The sequence below is a fragment of the Somniosus microcephalus genome, chromosome 2 (assembly GCF_052327205.1).
Source record: "Somniosus microcephalus isolate GS21.2 chromosome 2, FLI_Smic_1.0, whole genome shotgun sequence".
NCBI lineage: Eukaryota > Metazoa > Chordata > Chondrichthyes > Squaliformes > Somniosidae > Somniosus > Somniosus microcephalus.
This window is the reverse complement of record NC_140988.1, coordinates 109,790,452-109,802,491: the sequence shown is the minus strand read 5'-3', so window position 1 is coordinate 109,802,491 and position 12,040 is coordinate 109,790,452. Positions and strand designations below refer to the sequence as shown.

Sequence of the window (12,040 nt, the reverse complement as noted above, 5' to 3'; positions counted from 1 at the left end):
CATGTCCTAGCCCCAGTTCTTACTGAAGGGCAGCTTCGGGAGATAAATCAGGATAAATTTGCCCGAACACTCCTCGAGCACCTGAAATAGGTTTATGAACAGGCAGCAAGTAGCATGGGGAAGCAGCATCGGAATAACCGGTTGCTGCTCGAGCCTAGCAAGAGTCACCAGTGGGAGATAGGGGACCAAGTGATGGTTAGGAACTACGCCCGAGTGGGGAGTTTAGAGCCACTGTACATGGGACCCTATAGGATAGTCGATAAAGCCAGCCCCATGGTTTACGCAGTAAAATGCCCCGGCGCACAAAATGGTTCCATGTGAATCAATGTAAGTTGTTTAAGCCGGAGGCAGGGAAACAGGCAGCTGGGATTCAACCCGAGGTTAGAAATCCACAGCCCACAGGCTGCACGCAGGCTGCACACGCAGGCGCAGTCGCGTGCGTCAAGGGAGAAGTTCCCCAGCACTTTGTCCAGACCACTCCCCCTCTCTTATGGGATTCCGAGGAGAAGGAGCCCGAATTAGATGGCCCCGAGCCCGAACCAGGTTTTGAACCTGGAGGGGAAGACTCTCAGCCACCGGCAGCCGGTGGCGAGGGATTGCCTGTCCCCAGTTCAGGTTTGGGAGGGGAGGGACCCGAGGGAGAAGGCCCCCAGCCAGCGAGGACTGTGACCCGAGCCAAGGGTCTGCTCGCCAGGGGAGCCCCACTGGTAGCACTCCCTAGGAGGTCTCCTCAGCCACCCCAGCCCAGAAAAGTATGGTCACCGGCTCTTCAGTTAAAAAGGGCGGCCTCCCGGGTCAGGGAGAAGCCGAAAGACAGAGGTCCCCAGCCAGCAGCCATAAGCTGCGAGGGACCAGAAGTGGAGATCAGTGCAGCCACGCCGCAGGGAGCAGCCTGCAGCAGCCCAAACAGGGATTAGGCTGGCCGCCCGGAGACGGGCGGCGGTTGTATATAGTTTAGGTAGTATAATTTTAAGTAATGTGTATAAGGTTAAGTTAGGGTGTTTTAATTTAATTCTATGTAAGCAACCGGTAGTCTATAAGTTTTAAGTATGGAACCGTTCCAGAGTGCTGTCTACGTGAGCCGAGGTCGCGGGACCCGATCACACTTCCCCTGAGCCAGGGAGCCTCCAGGGAACCTGGCTAGATGCTTTTATGTCTTTTTCAGAATTTCAAAATGTACAGAGGCATAATCCTGCTCACCCTGTTCGGGCTGAGCCTCGCGAGAAGGGGCGATGTCGAGGACCATCATATCTTCGGCTGCTCGGGGAAGAGAGCGCCCCTAGCACATGACGGAAGTGGCCTACGGGAGGCGGATGAAATCACCTCGTATGTCCATGAGGGGAGCTGGCCAGGATGGCTGGGATCCAATTCAACCCAATATTCTAGTGAGACCGGCTTCACGTATGGGGAGGCCTCCCTCCAGTGCCTGAGGATACGAATCGTCACCCCAAGGATTAGCGTCACCGTCGGCAAAAGAATATGTTTGACGTGTAAAGGGGACGTTCCCCTGGATAGGTGGTGGTGGATCAGAAAGTTAAGCAAAGACATGGGGAACCCTAGGGTAGAGTGGGAAAGGTTAGGGAATAACACTCACAGGACCATTACAGGGACCCAGGGAGGGTTAAGTGTGTGCTGGGATAAATGGTGGGAACCGGATCAGGGGATCTACGTCTATGTGGGGATCAGAAAAAGTCTGCCCCACAGGCGTTTCCATCATTTTCCATAGCCAGTGGCAAGATAACGGGAGGGGGATGGACTGGGAGTCTCGCCTGGATGCATGCACGATCCCATACTCCCCAATCTCGGTTAATGCCACTGAACTAGTGACCCACCACTGACGGCCCCTGCCCACGACCCTGACGTCACAGACAGCAGCAGAGGGATGCCCCGCCACCACCAAGGGACCAGGGAACGGCCTGGTGCTAGTACCCACAGACCAGGTGCTGTACCAAGGGGTGCATTATGCGGTGGCCTCAGTGATTTTAAACCTCACTGAGGTATACTTACCCGTGTGGTGCCCCGCAGAGACTGCCAAATTGTATCAAGCCCTATTAACAGAAATGTTTCGAAAATTCCGTGAATTTGACTTTTCGGAGGTCAATAAGGCCGCATTGTACACTCACCACGAGATTTGGGACGGGGTTGGGAGGCAAAGAAGGGGTGTTTTTAATGACATTTTAACTGGTTTTAACACGGGGTCCTCGGTCATCAACAGTTTAGATGACATCGAACTGCAGATCCAGATTAATGGTCTAAAAACGCAATTAAAGGGTATTTTAACTGATGAGAATAAGGTGGTAAGTTCTGAGTTGCATGAAGACCAGGCCATGACTCTCCATTTGAAGGAGATCATCGCGGAGCTGGAAAAACATGCAAAGACGGTAAATGCTCTCATCAGGGAGGACAGAAACGCTTCTGACCAAGCTGCGCAAAACAAGGTGTGCGTGCTGTATGGGGCATGGTTGCTGGGTGAGGGCCGCAGCAATCTGGAGGATTTAAAGCAAGGTTTAGTCCCCTCCTGGATCAGCAACAAACGACTCGCAGCCCTCCACCCTTTTGAGAACGCATTAAGCCCATGCCAGCTCCGGTTAGCTTCTGAGGCCTACCCAGTCCCAGTGGACTGTGGGCGGTCCAACCACACCATCATGGGGATAGTTGTAAGAATGCTGGTCATGGGCGGGATGGCCCGACCCGCACCAGTATACAGGGTGGAGAACATTGGAATCATTCAAGGGGGTGCACACATTCGTTTTGCAGCGGTCCCGCCCTATGTCATAAAGTGGGAGCACGCTATGACGGGTACTGACCTCTCGGGGTGCTGTAGCCGGGGAGCACACATCATCCTGTGTCCCCAGCACTTGAATGCCTATTCGAAACCACAATGTGGGTTCAGAGCTGCTGACGCAAAACCTATAAATTGTACCATGGAAGCCATGGCACAAGGCCATGTTCCCCCACAGGTAGCATATATAGGAGGTGGGACATATTGCGTCACCACAGGAGCGTCTCACTACCAGCACGGAAAGCACAGCTGGTGTGCGGTGAGTGACAGCAGCTTCTGCTTCAAACCCAAGGCAGAAGTTCAAGTGGCACAGATACGAATTGTCCGCATTCCTGAACCCTCCACTGTTCACCTCACTGTGGAGGAGAATTTTACCCACCTCCAGAAATATGTCGCCCACTTCGGTTACCCGATTCCCCCTCTCCCAGGGCACCTTACCAAATTATTAAAAGCCGTTCTAGTATCACAAAAGCACTTCTACACTTTGGAACAGAAGACTGTACAGATAGGGGCCGACATTTTAGATATTACAACCCCGCCCTGGTGGGACGTTTTTGAAAGTATAGAGGTTCCCCTCCTGGATTCGAATGGCGTCCCACATCTTAGTAGTCTGTCAGCTAGGGATCGTACTCTACCTGGTTTGTGTCCAGTGTAGGAGAAAGGGTCCCGGGGTAGAATTTAAAGCAAAAGGGTTGTGGAAGGACCAGTATGCCCGGGTGGAAGAAGAAACACACATGTGAGCTTTGTGTCGTATCACTACCGAGTGATGGCAGACTCGTTTTATTATTTTTAATAATGCTTGTTCCTTCCGTTTGTTATTTTTAATAAATATGGTTTTGGCCTGATGTTGATTTTATTAAAGATTGTGTATTGTAATAAAGTTTTATGATGTCCCAAGTAGTGCAAGGGTGTTGGACCCCTCCGTGCTTGGATTATTGTAACAGATTATATTTTCTATCAATAGATGCTTGCCGCGCATTGCGGTTTTCTCTAAGTAAGGGGAATATATGTGTCGGGGGATCGTGGATAGATAAATGTAGGGGAAGGTTGTTTGTGGGGGGTCGGAAATGTTGCTCATCTTGATTGGACACTTCAAGCAAGTTTCAGTATCCTAGGGGGGACTGAAAGGATTCGCAAATTTCATGTCTCCCCCCCGAAGATTTACTTTTGGTTTATTAAAGAAGCCCTGGTTGGACTGAGTTTGGAATCCAGGGCTCAACAAGATGGCTGTGGTCAGCCTCATGGCCAAAGCCTGTAAGTTTCAGTTTGGACTGACAAGCTTGTATTCTGATGACTGTGAGAAGGAACTTTCCAGAAAATTCGAATGCGGACAGACCTCCTGCATTTATGCATGAGAAGCAAACCCAGTGGCATTCGGGCCTCTGATTAAAAATCATCAAGGTTTTTTGCACAAACAATCAAGAGCAGGCAAGGCCTATTCAAAATGTAGTGGGACAAGCTTAGCTGCATTCAGACCTTCGGTTAGAGAACATCAACACTGTTTACAAACGATCAACGGGGCATTCAGACTGGAATGGCCCCATCATGAAACCAGTTGGACAAAGGGGAACACTGATGAGGCGTTTAAAACCGATTACCGGCCATCCAGGTTGATGGGCCCAGATCGGTACCCTTTGTATGATTTTCAATACGGCCAGATCAGACAAAAGAAATGAGCTGATCTGGCAGGAGATAAGGGCTACCGGGAAGGGTATAACTAGTCCCTCGGGAGGCCATTTCGCTCTCTCTCTCTCTCCCGCCTCGGCTCCGGTGCCCTGCCGTACCATCAACCCAGCAAGAGGACCGTCGACGAAGAGCCCATCCAGGGAAGTAGGATACCCACAGTTACGTTTGAATTACTGGGGTATCTCTGCTTTGGGGCGGTGAAAAACCTAAGACATCAGCAGGCAATAGGGCACGGAGCAGGCGTTTCAACATCCTAGACTGGTGAGCATCAATTTTCTGGCCCATTACAAGACAATCTAGATAGGTGCAAAGGATGGGAGTTAAGGGGAATTGCTAAAGTGTCATTTTAGTCATTTTCCCTCGATGTGTCCGTTTCTCCTCCCCCGTTAAGTGTAATTGTGTTGCATCCATAGTGATTTTTCTCTGTATAGTAATTGTTTCTCTATTTTTAATAAACATTGGTTTTCTTTGCACCAAACCACTGGTCTCATTTGTCCATATCGCTACTTGTAAATAAGTCCGGTGGTCAGAACCAAAGGAGAAGCGATTCAAACCGCATGGGGCTGGAGCAGCTCAGACATGACTGACTGGCCAGACACAAACCCGAAACCAAAACCCCCTACGCTGGCCACAGGGGAGGTGCCAGAGGACTGGAGGACAGCTAACGTAGTACCATTATTCAAGATGGGTAGTAGGGATAAACCAGGGAATTACAGGCCAGTGAGCCTAACATTAGTGGTAGGGAAATTATTGGAAAAAATTCTGAGGGACAGAATTAGTCTCCACTTGGAGAGGCGAGGATTAATCAAGGATAGTCAGCATGGCTTTGTCAGGAGGAGATCATGTCTAACCAATTTGATTGAATTTTTCGAGGGATGACTAGGTGTGTGGATGAGGGTAGTGCAGTTGATGTAGTCTACATGGACTTCAGTATGTCTTTGACAAAGTCCCGCATGGGAGACTGGTCAAGAAGGTAAGAGCCCATGGGATCCAGGGCAATTTGGCACATTGGATCCAAAATTGGCTTAGTGGCAGGAGGCAGAGGGTGATGGTCGAAGGTTGTTTTTGTGACTGGCAGCCTGTGTCCAGTGGTGTACCACAGGGATCGGTGCTGGGTCCTTTGCTGTTTGTAGTGTACATTAATGATTTAGATATGAATGTAGGAGGTCATAGAGTCATAGAGTCATAGAGTAATACAGCACGGATAGAGGCCCTTCGGCCCATCGTGTCCATGCCGGCCATCAAGCCCTGTCTTATCTAATCCCATATTCCAGCATTTGGCCCGTAGCCTTGTATGCTATGGCATTTCAAATGCTCATCCAAATGCTTCTTAAATGTTGTGAGGGTTTCTGCCTCCACAACCCTTTCAGGCAGTGAGTTCCAGACTCCAACCACCCTCTGGGTGAAAAAGTTCTTTCTCAAATCCCCTCTAAACCTCCCGCCCTTTACCTTGAATCTATGCCCCCTAGTTATTGACCCCTCTACTAAGGGGAAAAGCTCCTCAGCATCCATCCTATCTATGCCCCTCACAATTTTGTACACCTCAATCATGTCCCCCCTCAGCCTCCTCTGCTCCAAGGAAAACAAACCCAATCTGCCCAGTCTCTCTTCATAGCTGAAGCGCTCCAGCCCTGGTAACATCCTGGTGAACCTCCTCTGCACCCTCTCTAACGCGATCACATCTTTCCTGTAGTGTGGCGACCAGAACTGCACACAGTATTCCAGCTGTGGCCTAACCAGTGTTTTATACAGCTCCATCATAACCTCCTTGCTCTTATATTCTATGCCTCGGCTAATGAAGGCAAGTATCCCATATGCCTTTTTTACCACCTTATCCACCTGTTCCGCCGCCTTCAGGGATCTGTGTACCTGCACACCCAGATCCCTCTGACCCTCCGTCTTGCCTAGGGTCTTTCCCTTCATTGTGTATTCCCTTGCCTTGTTAGACCCCCCAAAGTGCATCACCTCGCACTTTTCCGGGTTAAATTCCATTTGCCACTGTTCCGCCCATCTGACCAACCCATCTATATCGTTCTGCAGACTGAGGCTACCCTCCTCGCTATTTACCACCCTACCAATTTTAGTATCATCCGCGAATTTACTGATCATACCCTTTACATTCATATCCAAGTCATTAATGTAGACCACAAACAGCAAGGGACCCAGCACCGATCCCTGTGGTACCCCACTGGCCACAGGTTTCCAGTCACAAAAACAACCTTCGACCATCACCCTCTGCCTTCTGCCACTAAGCCAGTTTTGTATCCAATGTGCCAAGGCACCCTGGATTCCATGGGCTCTTACCTTCTTGACCAGTCTCCTGTGCGGGACTTTATCGAAGGCCTTACTGAAATCCATGTATACCACATCCACTGCGTTACCCTCATCCACACACCTAGTCACCCCCTCAAAAAATTCAATCAAATTAGTCAGACATGATCTTCCCTTGACAAGGGGGCATAGTTTCAAGGTATGATCAGTAAGTTCGCAGATGACACAAAAATTGGTGGAGTGGTAAATAGCGAGGAGGGAAGCCTCAGGCTACAGGGCGATATAGATAGGTTGGTTAGATGGGCAGAACAGTGGCAAATGGAATTTAATCCTGAAAAGTGTGAGGTGATGCATTTTGGGAGGACTAACAAGGCAAGGGAATACACAATGAATGGTAGGACCCTAGGAAGGACAGAGGATTAGAGGGACCTTGGTGTGCATGTACATAGATCCCTGAAGGCAGCAGGACAGGTAGATAAGGTGGTTAAAAAGGCATATGGGATACTTGCCTTCATTAGCTGAGGCATAGAATATAAGAGCAGGGAGGTTATGATGAAGCTGTACAAAATGAAGAGAGACTGGACAGGCTGGGGTCGTTTTCCTTAGCGCAGAGAAGGCTGAGGGGGGACCTGATTGAGGTGTACAATATTATGAGGGGCATAGATAGGGTAGATAGAAAGGAACATTTCCTCTTAGTAGATAGAAAGGAACTTTTCCCCTTAGTAGAGGGGTCAATAACCAGGGGGCATAGTTTCAAGGTAAGGGGCAGGAGGTTTAGAGGGGATTTGAGGAAAAACTTTTTCACCCAGAGGGTGGTTGGAATCTGGAACTCACTGCCTGAAAGGGTGGTAGAGGCAGGAGCCCTCACAACATTCAAGAAGCATTTAGATGAGCACTTGAAACGCCATAGCATATAAGGCTACGGACCAAGTGCTGGAAAATGGGATTAGAATAGACAGGACTTGATGGCTGGCATGGACATGATGGGCCGAAGGGCCTCTTTCTGTGCTTTATAACTCTATGACTATGATTCTATAACTCTATGACTCTATGGCCTAGAAATTGAGTGCCCTTAGCGCCGATTTTGCGGCGCTAGAGGGCCTAGCGCTGCATTTGGCGCCGGCGCCGAAATTGCCTGGGGCCCTTACGCCGCGGTAGACCGGTAGCGCTGCGCCGGCACCGATGACGTCATCGGTGTGCGCAGCGTCCCGGTTGCCATGACGACGGGCCCCAGCGCCGAAATTCAGTTGCGGCCGCCTCGCCCGTGGCAGCCGCAACTAAGACTCTGGCAACCGAGTCTTCCCCGAGTTTGCGCCGGCGCATTAAGGTCGCGCGGCGGCCGGCCGCTTTCCCGTCGGCTGCCTGGCCGCACCTCCCTCCCCGGACTCCTCCACCCCCCCCCCCGCGGAACAGATGCGTCTGGCCTGCAAGCCCGGCACTTGTCCGAGGTGCCGGGCTCATTTTTTCAATATTTGAACGGACAGCGGGCGGGTGCAGGCAGCTCCTCCTTAACTGAAGGAGGAGGCCTGCACTTCCCCAGCCTGCCGCACCGCATCGGGTGCCGCAGCGCCGGATTAGCACCGCAATTCGGCACTCAGCGCCCATTGGGAGGCGCTCACGCCCGCCAGTAGCGCCGGCAGCCGTCTGGGCGCGGCGCTACTGAATTTTTGGCGCGCGCAAGGGAATTAGCGCCGGCGCTAAATTTCCGGCGCTAAAGCCCTGGCTAAGCCAAAACCCAATTTCTAGGCCTATAACTCTAGGGCCTAGAAATTGGGTTTTGGCTTAGCCAGGGCTTTAGCGCCGGAAATTTAGCGCCGGCGCTAATTCCCTTGCGCGCGCCAAAAATTCAGTAGCGCCGCGCCCAGACGGCTGCCGGCGCTACTGGCGGGCGTGAGCGCCTCCCAATGGGCGCTGAGTGCCGAATTGCGGCGCTAATCCGGCGCTGCGGCACCCGATGCGGTGCGGCAGGCTGGGGAAGTGCAGGCCTCCTCCTTCAGTTAAGGAGGAGCTGCCTGCACCCGCCCGCTGTCCGTTCAAATATTGAAAAAATGAGCCCGGCACCTCGGACAAGTGCCGGGCTTGCAGGCCAGACGCATCTGTTCCGCGGGGGGGGGGGGTGGAGGAGTCCGGGGAGGGAGGTGCGGCCAGGCAGCCGACGGGAAAGCGGCCGGCCGCCGCGCGACCTTAATGCGCCGGCGCAAACTCGGGGAAGACTCGGTTGCCAGAGTCTTAGTTGCGGCTGCCACGGGCGAGGCGGCCGCAACTGAATTTCGGCGCTGGGGCCCGTCGTCATGGCAACCGGGACGCTGCGCACACCGATGACGTCATCGGTGCCGGCGCAGCGCTACCGGTCTACCGCGGCGTAAGGGCCCCAGGCAATTTCGGCGCCGGCGCCAAATGCAGCGCTAGGCCCTCTAGCGCCGCAAAATCGGCGCTAAGGGCACTCAATTTCTAGGCCTATGACTCTAGTGAGAGGAATAGTGCCATTTCTTCATGGAAAGGGAGGAAATGACCAGCCTCGGCTGAGGAGCCCAGGGACCTAGATCCCAGAGGCCCAGTATTCAAAAGGACAATGTTTTAGGAGAATCAAACTTGTGTGCAGGCAGTGGAGACAGTTTCCTCACATATGGTTGAGTTGATAGATAAGTGGGAGGTGTCCATTACCTGCATCTAGAATGCATTGCAGTAAATCCCTGCAGCCTTGGTCTCTCGGGAGCCTGCCGGAGCCTAGTGAGAAGAAGCGTACTGTCCAGGACTGGGTTGCAGCTTGGACTCCCAAAGACAAGTAACTGGCGAATAACTAACCCAGATGCAGCTCTAGTGGCGCGGGTGCCTGCCATGGGCACTCAAATTAAGTGGCCCCTCACTGATCCCAAAATACTCTGTGGGGTCGTCGCCAGAGATCACCAGTGGACACCACCCCGGCATAATTGTAGGGATTGCAGCCTGTGGATTTTTAGGGCCTTAATTTTTTATAAAAAGGTCAAAGCAAAAGTTTTTAGGTTTGGGGTTAAATTTTGCATGAACCGCACTGCCAGCTGGGCTTGGCAAACAGACGCTGGACATCAGAAAATTTCCCCTATAGTACTTTTCTCCATGAGAAAAGGTAGTGCCTCTAGACTTTACTTCCAATTTAAGATATTAAGGGGATGCATCAGCACATCCTACTCTTGAATTAGCAGATACAGCATTAGATTTGGGTATGAGCTACTTTACACAGTGGGATCAGAGCATAGCGAGCTTATCTTTCGGCATCTTACTACTGCCCCAAACTAGCTACATTTTTTTGAGTTGCCCCTAATTAAAATCACCCGTGCCTCATTTCTGCTGCAGCAAGTGAGTTTCCGACTCACCTCACCACCAACCCACCCGAATCTCGCTCGGAGTTAAAACCTGGACCTTAAGTGCTCATTATTAGACTGCAACAAAGAACCAAAACAATAAAACAACTTACCAGGTATGTTAAATCCACAGATTTTCGTCCTGAGCTCCAAAACCTTACTGTAGAGTTCCTGGGGGTCATGATATGTAAATGCCAGCTGAACGTCTCCAGCTATGTGGTTTAGTTGATTTATTATATGGTTTGCTCCAACAGACAGAATAAATATTTCCCTCTCTTTAACGTACTGTGCAGGGAGTATCACCGAGTCGTGAGATTTAGAATTGGACAACACCACAAGAACATGGGGAACGTCCATTCTGGAGCCTTCACTGATCATAAAACCACTTTCAGCTACGTAATGCAGGGCCTTTCCTGTGAAAGTGTTACCACCATTGAATCGAATGTCATCAATTGCTTTCAGCAAGTCATCAAAACCATTGTATTGTCCCATTCCAATCTCGATATTAATTTTGTCACTATACTGAGCAAACCCCACTATGACTCTAGTTGAAGAGGTCATGATGGATTGAAGAAGTCTTTTAGCAAAAGCTTTAGCTTGAAGGAATCCCTTGAGGCCCATGTTCCATGATCCATCCACCAAAAAGAGCAGGTCAACAGAACAGTCCATAATGCCAGCAGGTACTGCATAGGGAACGTAAATACATTGGTTCATGAGGACAAGACAATGGCATAGGCTTTGAAATGGCACATTCCACTGAGTGAATTGTCTTAGTCAGGTACTTACTCAGGTATCTGTTTCCAGCTGTATAACAAAATATTAAAAGATAATTATTAAAGGAAAGTGTTTAGTAAGATTGATACAATTGCTTTTTATGTAGATTTCCAGCAATCTCAGTCCTTTTGTGAAATATATAATCTATAAAGTGGTATTAAAGGTAAAGATTTCAAAAGAATTAATTCTGGACTATAAATTAAAGAAATTTCTTACATTCTGTTTATGTTTATTTCACTAACATCCAGGTTGTCAAGGAACCACTATTGATATCCCCTTCAATACTCAGAGTTTATTTCAGATCACTTGACCAATTGACACTGCTGTCATACTTTAGGGGCCCCCTCACTCATGCTGACCAGGTTATATTGGCTACAGATAGTAATGTTCCTGTTACCTTTGAAACACTGAGTACTACTCTGCATACTTAGGCATGTGTACCTTGTACATGCATAGTAGGATGTCAAATTTTAGAGTGAGTTAGAGCACCCAATATGTGGGGCCTATTTCACTTAATTTTATACATGCTAAATATATGGCTGGGTGGATCTGACACCAACAGATATGATTTCAAATGCCTATCATTAGTTTTTGTGGTAAGTGTGGACTACTACTGTTCCTGGAACAGTTCCCATGGATTGGAGGGTAGCTAATGTAACCTCACTATTTAAAAAAGGTGGTAGAGCGAAAATGGGGAATTATAGACCAGTAAGCCTGACATCAGTAGTGGGGAAAATGCTAGAGTCCATTATAAAAGATGTAATAACAGAGCACTTGAAAAACAGTGACAAGATCGGACAAAGTCAACATGGATTTACAAAAGGTAAATCATGCTTGACTAATCTACTGGAATTTTTGGAGGATGTAACTGGTAGAATAGATAAGGGAAAACCAGTGGATGTGGTGTATTTGGACTTTCAGAAGGCTTTCGATAAGGTCTCGCATAAGAGACTAGCGTGCAAAGTTAAAGCACATGGGATTGGGGGTAAGGTACTAACTTGGATAGAAAACTGGTTGGCAGACAGGAAGCAAAGAGTTGGAATAAACGGGTCTTTTTCCAAGTGGCAGGCAGTGACTAGTGGGGTACCGTAGGGATCGGTGCTAGGACCCCAGTTATTCACAATATATATTAATGATCTGGACGAGGGAACTAGATGTAATATCTCCAAGTTTGCAGACGACACAA

General features: G+C 49.7%; 1 protein-coding gene across 1 annotated transcript in view; it reads right to left on the bottom strand.

The window, feature by feature from the left end:
• The window catches only part of LOC147122885 (von Willebrand factor A domain-containing protein 2-like), a 40,486-nt gene extending 29,659 nt beyond the window's left edge, over positions 1-10,827 (bottom strand). Inside the window, exon 1 of the mRNA XM_085961794.1 lies at positions 10,194-10,827. Coding sequence (XP_085817920.1) covers positions 10,194-10,794 — 601 coding nt within the window. The 5' untranslated portion in view covers positions 10,795-10,827. The remainder of the gene's footprint in view (positions 1-10,193) is intronic.
• Between the last annotated feature and the right edge of the window lie 1,213 nt (positions 10,828-12,040).